The 25,257-nt window shown below is 42.1% G+C and overlaps 1 protein-coding gene across 4 annotated transcripts in view; it reads right to left on the bottom strand.

Moving 5' to 3' along the window:
* Window positions 1-25,257, bottom strand: part of psd3l (pleckstrin and Sec7 domain containing 3, like) — a 148,162-nt gene that overhangs the window by 66,652 nt on the left and 56,253 nt on the right. For all 4 annotated transcript variants that reach the window (XM_059539607.1, XM_059539608.1, XM_059539610.1 and 1 more), the window contains 4 exons: window positions 23,592-23,771; window positions 19,079-19,159; window positions 17,760-17,872; window positions 14,972-15,030 (listed from right to left, as the gene is read on the bottom strand). In XM_059539607.1, the coding sequence (XP_059395590.1) occupies window positions 14,972-15,030; window positions 17,760-17,872; window positions 19,079-19,159; window positions 23,592-23,771 (433 nt within the window). The remainder of the gene's footprint in view (window positions 1-14,971; window positions 15,031-17,759; window positions 17,873-19,078; window positions 19,160-23,591; window positions 23,772-25,257) is intronic.

Raw genomic sequence — 25,257 nt, 5'->3', positions numbered from 1 at the left:
CCAATAAGGGCGCATCGCGCCCTTCTTGCCACTTCCCGCCGAAACGGGTGTGGCCCAACCTATAAAAGGAGCTCGAAAAGGCTGACTCACCTGATTTTTCATCTCTTCAGCGAAGCTCACGCATCGCTGGATCACGGAGGAAGCAAGCGCCGTCTGAGAAAGCATATCAGCAGGACGAGCCATTCTGAAGCTGCTGGCATCGCCGCCTTCCACTACCGTTCCTGCTGCGCTATCCGGCGCCTATATCCTTTCAATTCTATTATATCCAGCTGTTCTTTGTGTGTGTGTGTGTGTGTGTGTTCGCCCTGTGACACACACTCGTAAAAGAGCTCGCGTCTTTTTTAAGATGCCTTCCTGCGGCTCGTCAGAGCCCCACTCAGCGAGGGAGACCGGTACGTCATCTGTGTCTCCTGCCTGGGTGAAGATGATGCAGCGCTCGCGCTCGCTGACGGCGGATGCCCCCACTGCGAGCTGTTGCCATGGTGACTCTCATGCTCAGGCCTACAGAAAATCCAGGGCTCACCTGAAAAGGGGCATCAAAAAGGCCAGGTACTGCTACAAGCTGAAGGTAGAGGAACTCTTAACGAGCTAAATGACTTTTATGCTTGCTTCAACAGCGACAGCAAGAAGACAGCCACCAAAATCACACACACATCAAACCACCAACCCTTTAAACTCACCTCCACAGATGTCCACACTGCATTGAGCCGGATAAACGCATGCAAGGCTGCTGGCCCGGACAGCATTCCTGGACGTGTGCGTAGCGCATATGCAGAGCAACTTGCAGGGGTCTTCACAGACATTTCCAACCTGTCCCTCAGCCAAGCAACTGTGCCAACACGTTTTAAGTCCACATTCATTGTGCCCCAATGTGCTTAAATTACTACAGCCCCGTAGCACTCACATCCCTCATTATGAATGCTTTGAGCGACTGATCCTAGCACACCTCCCACCCACACTGGACCCTCACAAATTTGCCTACCGTAAAAATAGGAGCACAGAGGATGCAGTATGCAGAGTGCTGCACTTTGCACTCACACACTTGGACAATAACAACACATGTGCGGATGTTGTTTGTCGATTATGGACTTTCTGACCAGCAGTCCTCAGCATGTTAGGTCAGGCCACACCTGCTCCACCACCATCACACTAGGCTTGTTGGGATAGTCAGTGTTACCGGTGATACACGGTGTTTAACCCACCTACCGGTCATAGCACTTGACCACCGGCACCATCGTGTTGAAGTTTTAGCCTATAGCAATAAAGCACTTAATTCAGTTAGTGACTACGTGCCTTCGTAATTTAGCGTAAGCGGAACGAGCGCCGCAGTAAAGCAGCAGGTGTCCGATTTCATGTATCATTTGAGGAGAGTGAGGCGAGCTAACTGGCAAACGATGGCGGAAGATCTGGGTTCAAAGCGAACTGTTGCAATTTAAAATGAAGGTTTTTCGTTTATTGTTTCTCATTTAGCCTATTTATAATTTTTTGTACGGTGTATGCAGTTAATAGGCCTACCTCTTTTTTTAACAGCTTAACATGAGTTTAATTTTTATATTAGTTTTTTTTTTGCACTTAAGTGTCCAGTGATTATTCGGGTAGGCTACCTTATTTAACGTTAAGTTTTTGATGTTCGTTCGTTTCATATTCGATGGTTGTGCGGTGTTTTTTTTTTTTTTTTTGCTGAAAAAGGCAGGCACTTTATTTAACGAATAGTGAATTTTTGTATATAATTTCTTGTTTGATACTTGTGCAGTGGTTCGTTTTGTTAATAAATGCACTTTAAAGGTGTTTCATAAGTGCTTTCGTTTAGTTTTTGCATGGTGTGTTAAGTTATTATTCATTTTGCAATAAAGATGTGTGTAATACAAGCGAGTGTCTTATTGTTTTGTGTATTTTTATTAAGAATAAAATAAATTAACCCATGATTAATTCAAACAAATGCTACTGAATTGCCGCTAATTAAAGTGAAAGTAAATTGAGACGTGTGCACGACCGCATTTTCGGCTACCCGAAATCCCCGACACGCAACCCCGGTGACACCGGGATTACCGTTTTTTTTACACGTCGATTAACCGGTGGAAAAAATCCGTCACCGCAACATCCCTACATCACACTAAACACGGGGGTACCACAGGGCTGTGTGCTGAGCCCATTCCTTTACTCCCTTTACACCCACGACTGAAGCCTATGCATGGTTCCAGCTCCATCATTAAGTTTGCAGATGACACCATGGTGATTGGCCTCATCAGTGATGATGAGACTGCCTACAGGGAGGATGTACAGCATCTGACTGCATGGTGCGCTGACAATAACCTGCTCCTTAACACCAACAAGACAAAGGAGCTCATTGTGGACTTCAGGAAGAAGAAAGGAAGCACGATGGTTGTTGAACGTGTCTCCAGCTTCAAGTTCCTGTGAACCACCATTTCGGAGGACCTGTCCTGGACTACAAATACCTCCAGCCTGGTCAAGAAGGCTCACCAGCACCTCTTCTTCCTCAGGACACTGAAGAAGAACCAGCTGTCTTCAGCCATCATGGTGAACTTCTACCGGTGTGCGATCAAGAGCATCCTGACCAGTTGTATCACAGTCTGGTATGGGAACTGCTCAGTGGCTGACTGCAAGGCACTGCAGAGGGTGGTGAAAACTGCCCGACGTATCAAAGGGACAACACTTCCTGCTATTGAGGACATCTGAAGCAAAAGCTGTCTACGTCAAGCTCGCAGCATTCTCAAGGATACTTCTCTCCCTGATCACAATCTGTTTAACCTCCGGCCCTCCGGGAGGTGATGCAGGAGTCTCTGGACAAGGACCAGGACTATGCAATTTACTACCCATTGCACTAGTGTAAATTATGTTCATAGTTTCTGCCTATAGTGTACATACACTTTTACATAATACATCTGTATAGTATGTTCATAGAAAACTAAATCTGTATATCATGCTGATAGTATTTAAAATCTGTAAATTATGTCTAAAATACTGCCTTATCTGTATAGCTATTGTACATATTGTAGACCTTGTACTTACCGCTTATTGCACTTCTGGTAAGATGCTAACTGCATTTCGTTGCCTTGTACCTGACTTGTGGAATGAAAATAAAGTTGAATCTAATCTAAATACTATTCTAGGTTTTATATGAAATGTAATTTATTTCTATGATCAAAGCGGAATTGTCAGCATCATTACTCCAGTCGTCAGTGTCACGTGACCTTCAGAAATCCTTCTAATATGCTGATTTGCAGCTCAAGAAACATTTCTTATAATTATCAGTGTTGAAAACAGCTGTGCTGCTTCATGTTTGTCATATTACACTCGGGAAGGAGTGAGGAGACGCTGGAGAATTCTTCATATATAGAATTTAATCATCAACAGGAACTAAGAAGACATTTAACAGCAGACCGAGAACTCAACACAGGGAACACTATTTAAACACATGACACAATGGGACACACCTGGGGACAAATTAACTAATTAATGACACTGCTGTAACCAAATTAACTAAACGGGGAACACTTGGAACTAATAGAACTGAGAACAGGAGCCATGACCAAATAAGAAAACCGGAACAAACATGTGACAGATCAGGCGGACCAGGAACCCATGGCAGAGCAGGCAGTTCGGGTTGCAATGGCGGATGTGGAGACTCGGGAGGGCCATGGCAGATCTGGAGACTCAGGAGGACCTGGCGGATTCTCCGTGGCCTTAGCCGGCTCGGCCACAGGCATATGCCTCCCCAAAAAAAAAATTTATTGGGGAAAACTAGGTATCTTGTAGACATTTAACAGCAGACCGAGAACGCAACACAGGAACACTATTTAAACACTTGACACAATGGGACACACATGGGGACAAATGAACTAATTAATGACACACTGCTGGAACCAAATAACTAAACAGGGAACACCTGGAACTAACAGAACTGAGGACAGGAACAGGAAACATGACCAAATAAGGAAAACCGGAACAAACATGTGACAATGTTTTTGTGAAAACCTAATTTTTTCAGGATTCTTTCATGAATGGAAAATAAAAAAAAAACAATTTGTTGAAATAGAAACTTTCTGTAATGATATTGTCAATATAGTCTTTACTGTCACATTTGATCAATTCAATGCATCATTACTGAATAAAAGTATTGTTTTTTTTTTGTTATCTTTATTAATCAAACATTTGAACTGTAGTGTATGTCCTGTTGAAACAGAACGTTTGGGTTGGACATACGAGAGACAACAGTTCTCTTACGAGAGCTCTCTCGTACTGCGTCTTAGCTAAGACGCTACGGGAAAAGTCTCTTTTCACGAAATACTGAAGCAAAAAATTATCCTTAATTTTGTATTTTTGTAAAGCGCATTTGCAGCAGTACACAGCCATAGGCGAGACGGCTCGTTCGCTCATTGGCTTGTTCTGCGGCAACTGCACAGCCTATCGAGCGCAGGTTGATGCAACATCAGACCAATAAGGGCGCATCGCGCCCTTCTTGCCACTTCCCGCCGAAACGGGTGTGGCCCAACCTATAAAAGGAGCTCGAAAAGGCTGACTCACCTGATTTTTCATCTCTTCAGCGAAGCTCACGCATCGCTGGATCACGGAGGAAGCAAGCGCCGTCTGAGAAAGCATATCAGCAGGACGAGCCATTCTGAAGCTGCTGGCATCGCCGCCTTCCACTACCGTTCCTGCTGCGCTATCCGGCGCCTATATCCTTTCAATTCTATTATATCCAGCTGTTCTTTGTGTGTGTGTGTGTGTGTGTGTTCGCCCTGTGACACACACTCGTAAAAGAGCTCGCGTCTTTTTTAAGATGCCTTCCTGCGGCTCGTCAGAGCCCCACTCAGCGAGGGAGACCGGTACGTCATCTGTGTCTCCTGCCTGGGTGAAGATGATGCAGCGCTCGCGCTCGCTGACGGCGGATGCCCCCACTGCGAGCTGTTGCCATGGTGACTCTGAGGACTCGCCTGGCCTTTTTCTCTGAGCCTGCATTCTCCGCTGCGCTGAGGCGCCGTAAAAGCATCGCTTCCAGCGGATTCCGGAACCGTCTTCAGCTCAACCGAGCTCGCCGGTTCGCCCTGCTTTACCGCCCCCCCCTGCATCGCTTCCCGGTGGGCAGCGCCCGCTGTTTGCCGGCGCGTCGTCCGAGGAAGTAGATCTCAGGGCCGCGTCGGGGGAAGAGGAAACGCGCTCTCTGCTAGCTTCGGGCAGTGAGGGCTGGGCGAGCTCCGAGGATCTTGCGCCTTCTGCTCAGAAGCCCAGCAGATGAGCTGACATCGAGAAGGAGCCGGGGCGAATGCTCGCGTTGGCCGCAACGAGTCTCGGCCGCGAGTGGTTTGCCCCAGCGCCCCCCCTCTCGTTCCCGGCTGGATGGTATTTCCCTTTCGGATGAGCGTACTTCTCAAAGCCCGCCTCATTTCTTCCTGAGCTTCACGAAGAGGTGGAGAAGGCTTGGAACGCTCCATATTCAGCGCGAACTCGTTCGTCTGTCTCACTAGCATTCTCCACACTGATGATGCTAAAAAACAGGAACTATCAGTCACTTCTGCAGGTGGAACAGGCGATAGCGACGCACCTTTGTCCGCCCTCTGCTGGACGGCGGCAAAAGCGGTGTTGCCATCTAAAGCCTGCTGTGTGATGCTGCGGCTGCACTACTCGTGATGGCTGCTTCATCGAAGCGCAGGTGTACGAGTTCCGCTGTGGCCGAGCTCTCACCCAAGCGCGCCGCTGTTTCAGTTCCAGGAATTGTGACTGTCTCAGCGTTTTCTGCAACGCGCAAGCCTGCACAGTTGCCCGCTTGCCTGCACACAAAAGCCGTTATCACAACAGCTTCAGCAACGCAGCTCGAGACCCCCGTTCTCGCTCTACTGGCCGTCGCCCCTTGCCGCGGGGACCGCGGCAGAGGATTACGGTGAGGCCGGGAGCCCCGAAGCCATCCTAGGAAAGCCATCTATGCATGCTGCATGACGCTGCGTCTGCACTACAAACGATGGCTGCTTCATTGAAGCGCTGGTGTACGAGTTCCGCTGTGTCCGGGCTCTCACCTAAGCGCGCCGCTGTTTCAGTTCCAGAGATTGTGACTGTTTCAGCGTCTTTTGCAATGCGCAAGCCTGTACGGTTGCCCGCTTGCCTGCACACAAAAACCGTTATCACGGCTACCCAGATATTTCCCGAAAAAGGTGTAATTTCTGGTGTCCCGGCCACGGCCGATGGTGCTATAAATGTAGTGACCATGCCCACTGCTCAGTGCCCATCTCCACATATAAGCACAGCCCTTCTCACAGGGCTCGCGCCCATAAAAGCGACTTAAGTCGATCACGCGCACTACATAGTAGACGTGCCCACTCCTCAGTGCCCACAATCACTATGTCACACGCGTCATGTGGTTTCTGTAAAAACGAAACCCGTGTACGTTCGTCCGGCCACGGCCGATGGTGCTATAAATGTAGTGACGATGCCCACTCCTCAGTGCCCATCTCCACATGTAAGCACAGCCCTGCACACAGGGCCTGCGCCCATAAAAGCGACTCAAGTCGATCGCGCACACTGCATAGTAAGCGTGCCCACCCCTCAGTGCCCACAATTACTATGTCACACTATGCCCACTCCTCAGTGCCCATCTCCACATGTAAGCACAGCCCTGCACACAGGGCTCGCGCACATATGATCGACACAGATCGGTCGAGCGCGCCGCATAGTAAGCGTGCCCACTCCCCAGTGCCCACATACACTATGTCCAGGGTTCTAAATTAAAACCTGCCAACCCGCCAAATACGGGTTAAAATAAATTTTGGCGGGTGTTAATTAAAACTTACTAGCCAGTTTGGCTGGTGATCCATGGCATGAGTCTCTGTTCTCGGTCATTTATCCCCTGGCAGCACTTCCTACATTTCCCATGAACACTGTGCTGTAAAGCTACGTAATGACGTTTCATATGCCCATTGGCTGCATGCAGTTTGCAGTTAAAACCAGCGCGAAAAAACATGGAAACGAATAGAGCGTCCATCAGAAAACACAGGGAAGAAGAACGAATGGAGCCAGAGCAGGGAACATCGACTGAAAGAGGAGGGAGTTAGCTATTAAAGAAAAAAATGAAAATTAAACTAAATGCGGCGGTGGTTGGGACAGATTCTGGGGGCGAAAAGAGGAACGAGGCAGGGGATGAGGATATTACGGAGCCCCGCACGTCACCTGTAGGAGAAAAAACAATCAATCCGTGGCGACGGTTTTGCAATCCATCCCCTCAGTTTATAAACCGTACTCACGAATTCATAAACTGTTCCTTCGGTTTAACAAACCGTGCCCACGAATTTCCAATCCGTGCGCTCAGATTTTGTAAACCGCACCCTCTGTTTTTGAATCTGTACCCACGAATTCAACACTTTCGCAATCCGTTCCAATGGATTTGTAAACCGTACTCACAGATTCATGCAGCAAGCTCCTACGTGTTAACATACAGTTTTAATGAATATTATTATGTGGAATGGGTCTACAGCAAAGTGTCTTAAGTGATTCTCTATCAAGTGTAGTACGAGGTTGAATACAAAGATTTAATAAGAAAGATGTGCATCAAAATCTTGTTAAATTTGTGATAATCTTATAATAGCACTTGATTATTATTGTACAATAAACCTGCCATTGTGACTGACTCTGGAGTAATTATTTTTCCTCTTTTGTAAGTTGTTTTGGATAAAAGATTCTTATGCATAACCTGTATAATAATATATAATAATGATAAAAATAAAAAGAAAGTTATTTGTATAATTTTAATTTGTAGGCTAAATAAATGATTACAAGACAGTAAAAATGTTTGTCATAAAATAATTCATGAATTGCTTTATTTCTAAATAACCTTTGACAGTTTTGGAAATGCTTGTGTACAATTCTTTCTTAACATGAAGACTTATTTTTGTGATTTTATTATACTAAGCTCCATCCACCCCACCCCACCTGCCGGAGTTAGATGCATGCTTCACTGTTAATATTATTATTAAATAATTAGGCCAAAAATAACATTGCATGCAGTTAGAGAGAAAAGGAATGAAAACATAACCGCCATATTATTTGTTTTGTATTGCTTTTTACCCTTATTTTCTTCTTTTTAGCGTTTATTTTTTTGGCCATAAAACACAGGCGGCTGTGTCTTATCCTATTGGTGATTAATGTAAAATAAATGATAAAAAGAAGACTATTTTTTGAATTCTGATCGTGGTCTCGTTGGATACTATGAAAAATAATGTTTAAAGAGTAACTAAACCCTAAACCAACTTTTTTTAGTTAATGATCTATAAAACCATCAAAATCACTGTAGTGAGTCAGGAGCTGGAATTGCGAGTATTGGTAACGACCAGGATAGACTAATATAGCATCTATTTATCATAGCAATTATAGAGTTATTTAGATCTTCAAGTTAGCTTAGATTTATCTGTATTTAGTACAGTGGTCAGGATGGTACGGAGGTGTGTTGCTGGTTGTGACAGCACTGCTGGACTGCATAGTTTACCAGCAGACTTTAAAATTAAGCGCCAGTGGTTGCATGCATTTGGCCTGGAAGACCGCAAGTTCCCGCCTAGAGCTCGAGTGTGCAAACTGCGTTTTACACGGGATTGCTTCTCCAATGCAATGGAGGTGGAAATGGGCTTCTCCACACAGCTCGCGCTGAAAAGCGACGCGGTGCGGGAGTTAAGACCCCAGTTTGAGCCAGCGGCTTGAATTAATATGAACAGACACCTCGACATCCTCCACTTCAGGTAAAAGTGGGGGAGAAAAGTCCTCTACTTCAAATGATCGCTCTGTTGCAAAGCTACTTGCGTCAGTGCAGTCACTCTCCATTTTAGCGTCTCTGACAGCAGCTGTCAATCAATCCGTCACTGCAAGTCTCAGGATCACGCCGCACTCGCTCAGCCCCGCCCTCGGTTCGTCCCCTCTATCTCCGCTGTGATCTGCCCACTTTTCAGCATTTTTCAAATATTGTCAGTGGGTGGAGTCAGGCTCTGAGCAGGGGTTTAGTTACACTTTAATAAACAGAAATGAATCTGCCGGTGGGGGCGGAGCCACAAATGCGTGTCAGTTTACAAATCCGTGGGAATGGGATTGCGAAAGCGTGCGCACGGATTATGAATTCGTGAGTACGGATTCAAAAACCGAGGGTACGGTTTACAAAATCTGAGCGCACGGATTGGGAATTCGTGGGCACGGTTTGTTAAACCGAAGGAACAGTTTATGAATTCGTGAGTACGGTTTATAAACTGAGGGGACGGATTGCAAAACCGTCGCCACGGATTGATTTTTTTCTCCTACAGGTGACGTGCAGGGCTCTGTATTACGGACAGAGAAACAAAGAAAAGAAAATTTAATGCCAAATGGCTGACGGGTCATGAATGGCTTGTGTTTGATCACAAGAATGTCGTAATGCTTTGTCAGGATTGCCGCATGTAAGTTAGCGAAAGAAAAAACAAAACAAGCAATTTCGTGGTGGGAACTAATAATTTTAAATTTGAGTCAGTGTGTATTTTGTTGTATGCACTGTACTTTATATGTGTTTTTCATGCCAACAATGTTAATAAAATGATCAAATGCATTCAGTGGCACTCATAATTTGTTATTTTTACCGGGAAAAAAATGGCTAGTGGAAATTCTGATTGGCTGGTAACTTTAGAAAGTTACCAGCCACATTGGCTGGTGATCAAAAAAGTTAATTTAGAACCCTGATTATGTCACATACGGCGCGTGGCTTCTGTAAAAACGAGGCCCGTGCGCGTACACTCTGCACAGGCAGACAGCGAGTTGAAAGTGGTAAATGTGCACATATGCAGCCCACAGTTACTCGCAGACATATCGAGTCCCACGGGACCTGCTCAGCCTTCCCCCAGTCGGTTAAGCACCGGGACGGGGTCGAGGAGGAGCGATCTGCCCGCTGTGATCAGCGCGCTCCCCGCCTCAAATGTGCAGCACACCCGAGCGCCGCCGTTGCCCAGTCAACAGAGCGCGCTTCGCATCCAGCCCTTAGCCATTCATGCAGATGCATGGTCAGCGCTTCCAGGGGTTTCGGATTGGGTGCTAGGCATTATAAAGAGAGGCTACTAGCTACAGTTTTTTCGACGCCCTCCGCGCCTTTCAGCGCGCGTCGAAACTACGGTCAAAACAGAAGTAGCACACATACTTCGGGCCGAAATATCAAAACTGTTGAGCAAAGGGGCTGTAGAGCCTGTGTCTCAAGCTCAAAGCGAGGGGGGGCTGTACAGCAGGTACTTTCTGGTGCCATAGAGAGACGGGGGTCTCAGGCCCATACTGGATCTAAGACAGCTGAACAAGGCATTGATGAAACGCAGTTTCAAAATGCTTACGACCAGGAAACTCCTCGCGTAGATTCGCAGAGGGGACTGGTACATGTCAATAGATCTGAGGGACGCTTATTTTCAAATACAGATAGCGTCAAACCACAGGTGATATTTGAGATTCACCTTCGAGGGCCAGGCATACCAGTTTACGAGGTGCATGGATGCAGCGCTCGCTCCTCTCAGACTCAGAGGCATGCAAGTGCTGGATTATTTGGACGACTGGCTGGTTCTGGCCCGATCACGAGCGGAGCTCGTGGACCACAGGGCCGTTTTACTCGATCACCTCGAGAAGCTCGGCCTCAGTGTCAATTGGGCGAAGAGTTCGCTGAACCCCAGTCAGACGATTTTGTTTCTGGGTATAGTTCTGAACTCGTGTTCCATGACGGCGCGGCTGTCACCACAGCGCGTGATGGGCATTCAGCGCGCAGCGAGTCCTTTCCGCTGCGCCGCGACCGTGTCGCTCAAACACTGTCAGAAGATGCTGGGCCTCATGGCCTCAGCATCTCCGGCTCTGCAGCTGGGCCTGCTCCGCATGCGCCCCCTGCAGTTCTGGCTGAAGTCACAGCTCTGGCACCTTGGACAGCGAACGGCTGGTACCGATCAGGTGTAAGCCTGGGGACTTCCCCGAATGTGAAGATGGTGTCGACGGACGCCTCCACTTCGGGATGGGGAGCGCTGCTCGAGGGCAGACCGTCCTTTGGCCTATGGTCAGAACAGGAAAAGCTCCATCATATCAACTGTCTGGAAATGCTGGCAGTGGAGAACGCGCTGATGCGCTTTTGTCCCCAAATCAAGGATCACCACGTCTCAGTCCGTTCGGGCAACATGTCTGTGGTGTCCTACATAAATCGCCAGGGCGGTCTCGGGTCCTGAAACCTGTACAGGCTAGCGGAACGCCTCCTGGTTTGGGCTTAGCGCAACGTGTGTTCGCTGAGGGCAGTGCATGTGCCTGGGCTACAGAATCTGGGTCCAGACAGGCTGTCCAGAGGCAATGTTTCTACGGGCGAATGGTCTCTACACCCGCAAACAGTCCGGCTGTTGTGGGAGAGATTTGGCAGGGCCGAGGTGGACCTCTTCGCGTCCCACGAAAATGCTCACTGCCCTGCGTTCTTTTCCAAGAACGAAAGCGCACTGTCACGGGAATGGCCGTGCTGCCCGCTTTATGCTTTCCCTCCCGTCTCCCTCCTTCCGCAGGTGATAGAACGGGTGAGAGAAACAAGATGTTCAATACTGCTTGTAGCACCTCTTTGGATGAACCAACCATGGTTCCCAGGTACCGTTGAGGAGGGACCTCCTCTCGCAGGCCAGGGGCTCGATTTGGCACCCTCAACCGGAGTTGTGGTCCCTCCATGTGTGGGCGCTCAACGGTTACCCGCTGATCTCGACGTGGGAGTGCTAAATACCATCACTCAGGCTAGAGCTCCATCGACACGACGTCTGTATGCCTCGAAGTGGTCGGTGTTCTCCAGCTGGTGCACAGCTCGAGGTTATTCACCCCTTAGTTGTGAGGTGACGGAGGTCCTCTCCTTCCTACAGGAGCTGTTGGATAAGGGCAGAGCCCCATCCACGCTCAAAGTTTATGTGGCGGCCATCGCGGCGTTTTCTGAAACGGCGCTCGGTCAGTCAATAGGAAGGAATGATTTAGTCATCCGGTTCCTCTGAGGAGCTAGGAGGCTGAATCCTCCCAGACCTCCATCAGTCCCTATGTGGGACCTCGCGGCGGTTTTGGAGGCCTTGAAGGGTCCCCCTTTTGAGCCTATCCAATCGGTTAGCCTTCAGCATCTGTCGTTCAAGACAGTATTCTTGTTGGCTCTCGCTTCGGTGAAGCATGTGGGTGATTTGCACGCACTCTCGGTGAGCCAGTCGTGCTTGAAGTTTGGGCCCAATGACTCAAGGGTCATACTCAAACCTAGGCACGGTTATGTGCCGAAATCCCTCAACACACCGTTTCCGGCTCAGGTTATTGCTCTGTCTGCCCTGCCGGTGTCAGGAGAGGATAGAGAGTCGAGTCTTCTTTGCCCTGTCAGGGTTTTAAGAGCTTATGTGTCTCGCTCTGCTGCCTTTCGGCAGACGGAGCAGCTGTTTGTCTCGTTTGGTGGACGTTCCAAGGGAAATACTGTTTCGAGACAGACTCTATCCAGATGGATAGTTGACGCCATAGCATTAGCTTACGCTTCCAGGGGCCTTCAGTGCCCATTGGGCGTCAGAGCACACTCCACAAGAGGCGTCGCCTCGTCGTGGGCGTGGTCTACTGGGATCTCCTTGCAGGATATATGTATGGCGGCAGGTTGGGCCTCGCCGTCTACATTTATCAGGTTCTATAACCTGGAGGTTCCCGCCTTGCAAGCAAGGCTGCTGTCGGTATAGTTGAATCAGGGCCCTGAGGGGAATTCTGAGTTCACGAGCGCTATGCGCTGCCGACTGTTATATGGGCAGTATTGCGTAAGACCCGCATTGCCACATTGGTCAGGCCTTGCCTCGGCTGTGTGATGTCATATTGCCGCATCTACGGATGCTGCTAGATATGGGACGGAGGGCTTTCCCCCTTTCTGTCCTGGACTCTCTGTGAGTCCCTCAGGTGACTGTGCACTGTAAATCCTGGGCGTTGCTTCAGGTTTATTGGTGTGATCCCTGCGCGCACGGCGTTTTACATTGGGTTCCCGTTTAGTAACCGAGTACGGCTTTAGTTATGGAGTAATGTGTCACTGGACATTCACATTCTAAAGAGCAAGCCAGTGGACAAAACCTGGACCATTTTCCTGCATAATACATCTATTTGCTATATATTTATTTTGTCAGCTTTAAGGAATGCAGTGGTTGACCTCAAAGCTAACAGACATAGCATTAATGAAGTCTTTATTGGTTCCACAAAGTAACTTTTGATTTCTTTATGTAAAAAATACATTTCTTCCTTCATCTTCAAATTTTGTCAAGCCAGGGCAGGTTTTGATGAGATTTACCCATCTGCATCTGCTCTATCTCTATATAACCTGTGTGATATGCATAACGCTTCCCTCCACAAATGCAGCCATGTATTGTGTGTGGGCGTCTGGCATACATTTCTGAAAAGATCCATGGCTACACAACTTTCAGCTGTATTCACCCACATGACATGAAACTAAACAATGTTGGAAATGAAAGCGTCTAGCGAAGAGCTGCGGCGTGGGCATGAGATCTCTATATCTCCATGGCACATGCGTCCTACTGGATGTGTCAAACTCAAAACACAGCGTCCTATATGATCAAACTCCATGGAGACCAATGAAAGGAGCTATTCTTAGAGAACCCAGAATGCATCTCACATTCCACTCAGGAAATGGTGGGGGGTGCAGAACTTTCTTCTTCACTGCACTGTAGTTACTATTGGCCCATATCTGAATAATTTCTTTCTGTTTTCCTCCTCTGCTTGAATTGAGCTGTTTATATTTAGGCACATTCATGCAGATTTCACAGGTTTGACCTTGAAAATATGATCACAGATATCATCCAAAATAAAACCAAACACAAAATATCTAAGAACAAAACAGTTTAATATCCTTGACTCACTAGTAGGTTTGGGTATCGAGAACCAATGCTTCTTGCGTTCACATTTTAATATGATTTTAAACCATTTTAGTGCAGAAAGGGAAATTACTTGCGCACACATCTGAAGTGTGAGCACAGAAAACAGCAGGCTGCTAACCAAACCTGTGTCCGTTCTCAAATGTTGCGTGTAATTCCACTGCAGAAAAGGTTGTTACGAGCTGGAACAGATTCCTCTTTCACATTTATGGACTATTAACGTTACACGTTTTCGTGCCAAAAGTTTTTCAGTGGTGCGACAAATCGTATAAACACCTCATCACTGATAATCCCTTACTCTTCACTACTAACTTTGTTAGTTTTAACACAAAATAAACATGAATAAACATCTAATGCCGGGCTCAAGACTATGACTAAAACAGTTGCATTTGTGACCAAAATTATTAAATTGCGAGAGAAGTTTGTGCCGAGGTCACCAGTGGTGACAAAATGTTTCACGTAATGATTTTAAAATGTGCATGATGTGCATCAAAGTTTTCATTGAAAAAGTGTTTCAAACAGTCCAATCTCTGCCGCACATCACAGTTGACAGCACAACTGCTGAAAGCAGCCTCCACTGTGCAGCATGAGAGAGATCGAAATGTGACTATTGTGCAAGTGACTATTTCATGCACAAGTTGAGTGCACAAGTGCACAACTACAACAGGTAAAACTGTCAACTCAGTGGATATTCGTAATATCATTAACAACTCTCACTGCAATTGAGACTAGGAATCAATAAGAATCAATAAAATTGAAACGATACCCAATCCTGCTCACTGGTTCTCAGGCTAGAATCTCTCGACAACAATTCAACCTCCACAAAAATACTTTTTACCATTATCAGTTATTATCAAATAGACAATTAAGCATATTTAGTTTCTTATTTCTTTGTATTTAGAGGTAAAATCTGACCCAGACATATCTTTCTACAGAGGGATCATTAGCTTCACCGATAACATGCTCTGATAAGGACAAATGGTGACTGCATTCATGTGCTTTTGGAAAAGACGGAACAAACTGTCTCTTTTCATTTTTCTGGTTATACAGGCAACGCTAGCAGAGGGTCAGAAGTCACTTACTGGGCCATGAAGGTCAGTGTTGAGCAGCATTAGCGCACAGGTAAGGCAATGAACTCCATCTGCAAACGTCAATGGAACATTTGGTCACACTCACATACAGGTCAAAGAGAGTGAACATTATTTTTATCACACACACATTCATCTATGCATCAGGAGAAAGTCTAACATCACTTCCATGGCAACAGTCTTAGCAACAAGGAGATGGTTTAGCTTTTTACACATATACTGGTCATAGCTGTTACTAAGATGGTTGCTATGGAAAAACACGACACTGTGATACTGTATGAGCGATTAAACCCAATGTTTCATTGAGAATTACTGAAGAGAGACTTTATCCAACAGGTAATTAATGTTGTGCAAACCACAAATGTTTTATTAATAGATACCATATGGAGCAACTTCTATATGCCGAGGCATTAAACACAGAAATAGTCCTCAGGCAGTTTTTGGTTTGAGACAATATTAGCCAAGCTAGTTTCATGTTTTTTTGCATTATACCTCTCTTTCTTCACTCATAGGAGAAATCAATATAAAACCAATATATATAGCACAAAATATTTTTAATTGTGGTTTTACTAACCATGTTAGAGTTAGAGACAATAACGGTGGTGGACAGAAGTGACAAGTATTTTTACTTCCTTACTTAAGCACATTTTTGAGAATATTTACAGTATTTAGATTTTGAGGTTTAACTTTTTGAGTAATCAGACTGATCCACTTGAAGCCGTTTTTGAGCGATTCAATTAGCTGGTCAGAATGGCAAAGAACCGAGATATTACCAAACACAACCAATCACATGAAAAGTTAATAAATGTCCAATTTTAATATTGATTATTGTAAAGAATATCATATTGAAGTAAATTTGTCATAAAAGAGTGATCTGTTTAAGCCACGTGTTCTCTCTACATCGCATTTTTATGTGCTATTTGTAAATATATAAATTACAAAAAATATTTATTTTCTTATTTTAAAATACTACATTATTTCACTTGTTAATGTGTTTTGGTAATAAAATAAAAAGTTGATTTATTTGCAGATCAATGCTTATTAAAGGAATGCACAAATTTGTCTCCTTAGTGCTGATTAATGACTAGTCTGAAAAAAACTATGAATCAATCTGTACATTTTACTTTAAATGCTTTCCTACATTTAAAAAAATCAAGTACTTGTACTTTTACTAGGAAAACAAATCAAGTAATTTTTTAAACAAGTACTTATACATTTACTGGACTAGGTGTTCCTGTGGCATAGAGCATTGTGTTAGCAGTGCAAAAGGTCGTGGGTTCAATTCCCAGGGAACACACATTTTGGTTAAAAAATGTGTAGCCTGCATGCGCATGCTTTGGATAAAAGTGTCTGCTAAATGCGTTAATGTAAATAAATGTACTGGAGTAATGATTATTAGGATATATGTACTTTTACTCAAGCACTTCATCCACCACTGGATAATAATGATCGCTTACATCTTCAATTGATCTGAAATACTTATCTTGTAAGTAGGGCTGAAACGGTTCCTCGAGTAACTCGAGTAACTCGATTACAAAAAATGATCGAGGCAAATTCCTCTGCCTCGAAGCCTCTTTTAATTTATTTTAAATCTCACGTCAGGTTCTTTCCCAATGATTTTTTTAATGTGACAACACGTTATGTCACCCTGATGGCGGAAGGAGACACAAGGAGTCAGCAGTGTTTTGATTTGAGGGCGCGTGTAAACGTAAAGAGAACATTGTGGCGTGTGTCCATTGCAAGATAGAGCTGGCAAACCACAACTAGGGCCGTATGATTTCCGCGATGCAGAAAACGCGGAGGGAATCGCTGAATCCAGTCATAAAAGCGGATTTTACAGTTTAACGTGGAATGGCACGGAATTTGCCAAATTTTGAATGAATTCATCAAAAATAGGTCATTGCACTTACATCAAATCACGATACGGAATAATATCTGTAAATATTAAGCCGGAACAGTCTATTTAAATATGAATCTTGCATGTTCTGCGTGTCTCTGTTAATGAATGGAGCAGAAGAGCGTCTTCCTTTATCACACACACACTGAAGCGCCCGTGACGCTCCGGTGATTTCATGAGCATTTGACCATTTAATTTGAGAAAAACAAGCGTCACATCACATACACAGAACTGTATAGGTACGTCAACCAGTCAAAATAAAAGTCTGGTTAAAGACTATTGTTTTCGGAAAATGTACATAAAAAAAACAATTAAAACATTTTTTTTTTTAAGGTTTAATCTCACAACATTTCTTCCATGTTTTATTTTTAATAGTAAATCCCCTTTGTTTACCAAAAAGTTAAGTTAATGTTCAATAATTAAAAGGTAAATTAAATTAATGTTTTATGTGTCTAATGTTTAATGTGCATCTCAGAAAATGATTTACTTAAAACCCCAACTGAATGGCACTTAAATGCACTTAATTCATCTGTCAACTTTCTTGTCATTGTTGACAGTACAAGTACAGACAGAGAAACAATGGGTAATAATTAAATGTTTATTTTTGATGTATGCATTGCATTCTATGCATTTAAAAAATAAAAATATTTTTTTTCTAAAAAAGAAAACTTAGTTGTTCATTTTAAGAGACCCAGGAGTCTTATTTTCTCTTGCATAATTAATATTGAACTTTAATTAAGCAAAAACACATTTTATCCGATTACTCGATTAATCGATGGAATTTTTTGGTAGAATACTCGATTACTAAAATATTCGATAGCTATAGCCCTACTTGTAAGTAATGAGTAAATGAGAAAGGTTACACAAGGCTGAGACATTCAGTACCTTGTGCAGTGATGACGGTGGGATTACACTGATAATATCGATTAGAGAAATGAATTAGCACCCGCTCTCTCTCCTGAGTCTCGCCCATTAGTGAGAATGCTTTCAGAAAACATCTGCAACACAAAAACAACAATATAACATGACCATGAACTTCGTCTTGTTTGTAGCTTGTGTGTGAAGACTCATCAGGGGTCCAGTAACAGGTCCAGATACAAGATAGAAGACAAAAAGAGCCAACAAAGTTCTCCAATCACAGCAAAAACATTAAAGATGTGTGTGGGCACACCACAGGATGAAATAAAGACCACACAAACCGATGAATGAAAGTCTGTGAAAACTGGCCAATTATCTGAACTTTGGTAAGAATGACTCCTAAACTGTGATCAGATGAGATCCTGAAATAACTAATAATAATAAAAACGTAAAAAATTCTAACAACATAATAATGTTCAGCATTCTTTAGATGCAATTTTTAATTGCAATATTGCAAAATATATCAAAATATTTACTTATTATGAGGTATATATATATATATATATATATATATATATATATATATATATATATATATATATATATATATATTATATATATATATTATATATATAATGAGGCTCATCTGGTTGTATGTTTACAGTCTTTGACTCTGGAATTAAATAATTTTTTTCGTGCAACAATGCCACTTATGTAATCTAAATAATCTTACTTTTTGTTATTTCTCGGCATAAAATATTTATCTGATGAAAGGAAGTTTTATTTGTAAATTATTTAATTTTATATATATATATACACACTGTATATATATATAAATAATTTTTTTTATATCGATTTTCCAAAAAAGAAATCTGTCTACGTCTGTCTAGATATAGATTTTTTTAAATAAATGTGTGAATTCAACAATTTACAAATAAAACTTCCATTCAACAGATATTATTTAAAGGCTGTAAACATTTAACAAGATGAGCCACATTTTAGAAAATGCAAAATAGCAGAAACACACTGTGTGTCACGTTACACTCGGGAAGGAGTGAGGAGACACAGGAGAATTCTTCAAATATGGAATTTAATCATCAAAGGGGCAATACAGGAACTAATAAGACATTTAAAACCAGACAAAGAAAAATCTGGGAAACAATGTTTAAATGGACAAAAACTAATGAGACACACCTGGGAACATTACAAACTAATTAATCAAGCACAACCGGAGACGAGTTCACATGATGAGGACAGGAAAAACCAAATAAGGAGAACATAAACATGACACTGTGACTGTATGACTGCACAATAATTGAATGACAATAACTTGGCATGAGATGTACCTGAGTGATTGGTCCAATGTCATGTCTGTAAACTCAAAGAATTTGAGGTACTCTTCTGCAACCATCTTACTGAAGTCATTACTGTGAACACAAACAGAAGATACATATTACATTATAACAGAGATTATAATATGACCTTTAAAAAGAATACGACCTTCACATTTGCAGTTTGATTTTCAACTAAACATGACCTCATACAGTTTCTGGTATCTGAATCACATTTGATAAGACCCTGTGTTTTAATCAGAAATTAGACATACTGAAGTTCAGAGAATTTTACTAGTTTATGATGAACAACCCTGAACTGACATTAATCTACCATTGCATGACTTTAAAATGGAGAGGAATCACAGCAGTATAAAGCACATTACATGCATTCCCAGACGGACATGTAAATAAATTTGTGGCAATGCTGCTATATGACTGAAACTTGATATTCAGGGTTCCCACACCTTTTGACCAATGAATTTAAAGGGGTCATATGGTGCTATTTTAAGCCAGCTGACCCAGTGCATTGTGATTGGCAGAACACCACAAGCACGTGTCGGAAATGTAACACCCCTTTGCATAATCACAAGTTTTAGCTTTCAACATAAAGACAGTTAATAACATCATTAGTTTTACCATCAATCGCGTGACAGGCACAGTGATGAAGCTTGTATGTGTTTGCAGTACACAAGCCCCAGTGAAGAAAGTTAAGAAACACAGACTCCACTGTGATGGGCCCTGTCTTTCTCTCATTCTTTGCATGAACATTTGGGCAGCATTACGCACATATTTCCACATTGTGACATAGAGATGTTTTAGCCTGGTCTGGATCAGCCTTTTCTTTCATATAGAATAAATACTTTTGTGGGAGGCTTTAAGCTTTGAAACTCCGCAAATCATGCACAAATAGCTACTGTACTTAACACGCAAAAAAATAAAATAGAAATCGCATCATATAACCCTTTTAAAAATAGAGATTAATCACTGGAATTAATAGATTCACTCATAATGCCAAGTCTATAAACTTTAATGGGGGCCAAAAGTGTATTGAATCAGTGTATCTCAGTGTGGTATGGGAACAGCTCCAGTAAAGACTGCAAAGTCCTGCAGAGAGTTGTGTGCTTAGCTGAGCGCATCTCAGGGTCTGCTCTCCCCTCTCTGCAGGACATCTACCTCAAACGCTGCAAAAGCAGAGCTGTTAAAATTATCAAGGACTGTCTTTTCATTTTGCTGCCATCTGGTAAGCGAGAGACTTAGGAGGAGCTTTCTTCTACTTTTTTTTTTACCTCTAATGCTGCTATGTAAATACCCTCTACAACCTGTTTCATTCTCAACATTCTGTCATTCTGTCACTGTCAACATTCTCCTCTTGTACATATTTATTAAGTCTACAATATACTGTCCTGCGCATTTAATTAAATTTTACAAGCATTTTATTTTATTCTAATTTTTTGTATCTTACTTTTTCCATACCATATTTATATATAATTTTCTTGTGTTTGTATTCTTTAATAATTGCACTATCCATGAAGCTGACCTGACTTACATTTCACTGCTGGTCATATGCTCGCCATATCACCATGTATGTGACAAATAAAAATCTTAAATCTTGAATCTTTTCATGAACTGCAGAGCACATTACAATAATCCTAACTCAGCACATCTTTTTCTTTCGTTTTGTTAATCCGTTTATCATTTAAGTAAAATATACTTAGCGTAAAGGCCTATATATTCCTTTTTATGTAGCCTATATAGTTTTATTCCATTATCTCCATTCACAGAAACGCTGCAGGTGCTTTATGTGAATTTGTACTTTATGGCTCGGTTTCATCAGGCAAGTCATAAAAAATGATTTCCAGCCATGCTCAGATAATACAAGCATCTCCCATTCTATCTCCCATTAGATCTTACTGCTGTCTTTGAAACTATAGACCATAAAATTCTCCTAGATATGCTCAAGAATTATGCTGGCATTTGTGGTCAGGCATTAGTATGGTTTAGGTCCTACCTATCTAATCACCTATCCTACCTATCCGACCAGTCTTTTTGTATTAATTGGAAGATGTCCACAAGTATGGAGTCCCATAAAGCTCAGTATTAGGTCCTCTACAGTATTAGGTTCTGCGGAAAATGACGTCTGCAGACATCAAAAGAGTGAGAAAGATGAACATGGGTTTACTGACAATGATTGTCTCCAGACATGACATTAAGAGAGGATAAACTTATTGCTGTGGACAAAAGACAGGTTGAGAGCGTGTCTATGGACAGTGATGTTCTCCAGACACCATGAGAATGAGACAGAATGAGCATGTAGCTATGGGCAGTGATGGTCTTCAGACAGTTAGAGACGGGATGAGCACATGGCTGTGGACAGTAGCCAGGTTTCCATTTTAGATCTGCGCTTAACTTTTGTGATATTTTATACTGATAAAAAAGCTATTGCCAATTGATGGAGTTTCCATTAACCAATGTTATGTGACTACCCTGTGATTTATGGTTTATGTCAATTGCAGCCACTACACTAACCATTATTTGTAATCGAAGGAGATGTATGCGTGCATCTGTGGTGAAGCAGTGCAGACAGTCACTTCTGGGACAGTTCTAAAAAGTGACCGGTGTGAGCTGATATAAATACAAGCATTGTCTTTGTGGCCATATCAGAGACGTAATGCACCACAGACATGTACAATGTAAATAAGGGGTTGCCCAAATTTTGCGATCTATTCCTTTTTTGAATTGCCTGAAAAACCACCTCCTAAGAGCGTAAAAACTTTTTTTTTAGATATATTGGAGTTTTTGCATAATTTAAGTGTTTCCATTGGGTGTATTTTCAATTCACAATTTCAATTTGCGCAACTTGAAGGGTAATGGAAACATGACTAGTGATGGTCTTCAGACAGCAGGAGAGTGAGACAGGATGAGTGCAGAGCTGTGGAGGTGGTGCTACAGAGAACACTGGAGTGATGATGCTCTCCTCTGGAGTACTGCGTCTGGCACTGAGTGCTTATGAATATGGATGAGTGCCTGTATGTTCAAACCTTTATTTCCAGTGTGTGTGTGTGATTGTGAGGAATGAACTTGAAGGCTAAGGATGGTTCTTTAAGGGGCTGAGGATGTTGAACTGCTCCAGCGCAGTCACTGACCTAAGGTCATGCACAGATCTGACTGGTTCTGACAGAGGCAAAGAAAAGATTGGGCTGTTGTTTAAGATGCTTGTACACAGACGATGCAATGTGTGAATGGCATTAGCAACAGCTTGTAGTAACAAGATCTTTGGTATGAAATCATAGGCTATACTGATCTAATAATACTTTAGGGGGTGCTGATGGAGCGTTTTGAAAGTTAGGAATGTGTAAGATTTATTTTGGGGGTGTGAACAGAGCTGTGTCATTTTAAGGTCAAGTGGAAATACAAGTAATTAGGGACCAGCAACTGTGTGGTTATTAACGTTCTTCCACGTTCTTCAAAACACATTCTTTTGTGTTCAGCAGAAGAAAGAAATTCATACAGGTTTGGATAAACTTGAGGGTAAGTAAACTAATGGCAAGGAATGGAAAAACTCCAGGGGACTGAAGTATAAAACGAATGCTAAAAAATATATAATTAAATAAAGATAATTGCCACTGAAACATGCATAACACCATTTTTTGTTTAAACACTGGAATTTATTCAAAATAAATCTGGCATAAATATGTGGACTATTCAAACACACTCTCTTATTGGCGTTAGCGAAAAGACGACTGGCCAAGAACAGAAGTACACAAAATGACTTTAAACTCTTTCAGATTATATGTACCACTCTTAAAAATAAAGTTAAAGGGATAGTTCACCCAAAAATGAAAATTCTGTCATCATTTACTCACCCTTATGTCATTTCAAACCTATATGAGTTGCTTTCTTATGTTGAACATAAAAGAAGATATTTTGAAGATTGCTGGTAATCAAACATTTGGTGGTTTCCATTGACTTCCATAGCATTTTTTTCCTACTATGGAAGTCAATGGCAACTGTTTTGATTACCAGCAATCTTCAAAATATCTTCTTTTATGTTCAACATAAGAAAGCAACTCATATAGGTTTGAAATGACATAAGGGTGAGTAAATGATGACAGAATTTTCATTTCTGGGTGCACTATCCCTTTAAGCACTCAAATTACATAAATTACATTATTAGACTGATTTCTGAAGATCATGTGACACTGAAGACTGGAGGAATCATGCTGAAAATCAGCTTTGATCACAGGAATAAAATAACATTTTAAAGTATATTAAAATAGAAAACGTATTTTAAATTGCAATAATATTTCACAAAATGTTTTTTTTCTTCTGTATTTTTGATCAAATAGACACAGCCTTGATGCCCATAAGAAACTTCTTGTAAACTACATGTATGTTTGCACAATGTTTTTCTTCAAGTTCTAGTTAGTGTCAAATATTTACATATTCCTCTGGTTGGTGTGTATAAAGACAGGATAGAGAGAAGAAAAGCACAGAACTGAATTGATAGCTGAAGGCTATAACTCACTTCTTGCCCAGATGTTTGGCGACATCCGAGCGCTGGAAGCCCTCCAGGTGGTAGAGCCGTCTGGCCAGACGCCGGGCAGCTTCCTGGTCACTTCGGCTGCCATTGTGGAGAACATCTGTGTCCTTAAGACACTCCACTCCATCCATGTCTGAGTCCCAGTCCTTCAGCCCTGCATCACTGCTGCACAACACACAAACACACAGAACAGCCAATCACAGTAAAGATGGGTCACCACAATCCAACAACTGACTAGTCTCTTAGATTAAGTAGACTTTTTCTTTTATTAAGTTGATATTTTTTATATTTTAGACTTCACAATCTATGCTTTCTATTGCTTTACTTTTTGTGTCAGCATAAAATGTAAATTGCAACCGACTTTATTACTATACTGTGATGTATTTCCAACTGAAATTGCTTTTCATATGTCAGCAGAGAATGTGAATAGTACACTCATTCGTTTTCCTAGATGATTGGCTGACTAACAAGAAGTATCTGGACACTGAAAAACATTCATCCATTTAACCCTGTATAAACCCTGAGCTGGGTAGATTTCTAACAAATTGTAATCCGTTACTGATTCTAAATTACATGACAAAAACTAAAAGTAAGTAACGTAATCCATTACATTACACATTTTAGGTAATATAAACAAACTACTTTGTAATTACTTTTAGATTTCTTTAAACCTAACCTTATTTAATCAAATATTCCATTCGCTGTAACTAACAAAATGAAATGCAATAAACGTTAGGTATATTATGTCAAGGTTTCCCAAACTGGGGCTCGTAAAAGTACTGCAGGGAATTTGTGAGTTTAATGAAAAGCTTATCTTAATTAAATCATAAAAATGTCAAATTAAAATAAAAAACATAACTTGAAATTATTTTATTTGTTTACCACCGATGTCAGTGAACTGTGAACATGCAAATCGGGATACTTCAAGTGTGTGTGTGTGTGTATATATATATATATATATATATATATTAGGCGAAAGAGGTTCAGCTGCAAAAAATAAATGAAACAAATAACCCTTTGGGAGCCCCTGTATTACATGCACATAAGAAATAATGTGCATTTTAATGTGTTTGAAAGAAAAAAGCCTTCCAAAGATATTGTAATAGATGTTTAACCTACTTAATCAAGTGCTAATTCAAATGAAAATTAATGTGTTCATCAGTAGTTAATACAATGTTTAAACCTGAAATAAATCTGTGGTCAAATGCTGTGTAGCCACATGACTTTGCGTGAAAGTCCACAAAACCGGAAGACTTTGAGTGTGTATAAGAAGTAGGATATTTTAAAACAGAATATTTAAAAGATGAAAAGGAGTAATTAGGGAGAAGCAATAAATTATCCATTTATTGCTATTGGGTGAATAATATCATGTATTGTAGTCTGATTACGAGCATTTTAAAATGCAATGTAATCTAATTACAAGCACTGCAGTTTTGGAATCTGATTACGTGATCCACATTACACACTGTATAATCAGTCACTACCCAGCTCTGTAAGTGACCTTTGAGGAACGGTCCGATATCTCTGGCTGAAAGCAGTAACGTGTCCAGGGTCCAGAGAGCATCCTGCCCACACCATCAGGTGCACTTCACAGGAGAGAAACTAAATGCAAAGCCCAAATCAACAGAAAAGTGTCACCACAGGCTTCTGC

This window comes from Carassius carassius, chromosome 45 (genome assembly GCF_963082965.1).
Source record: "Carassius carassius chromosome 45, fCarCar2.1, whole genome shotgun sequence".
Lineage (NCBI taxonomy): Eukaryota > Metazoa > Chordata > Actinopteri > Cypriniformes > Cyprinidae > Carassius > Carassius carassius.
The sequence above is the reverse complement of the archived record's forward strand: the minus strand, read 5'-3'. Positions and strand labels throughout refer to the sequence as shown.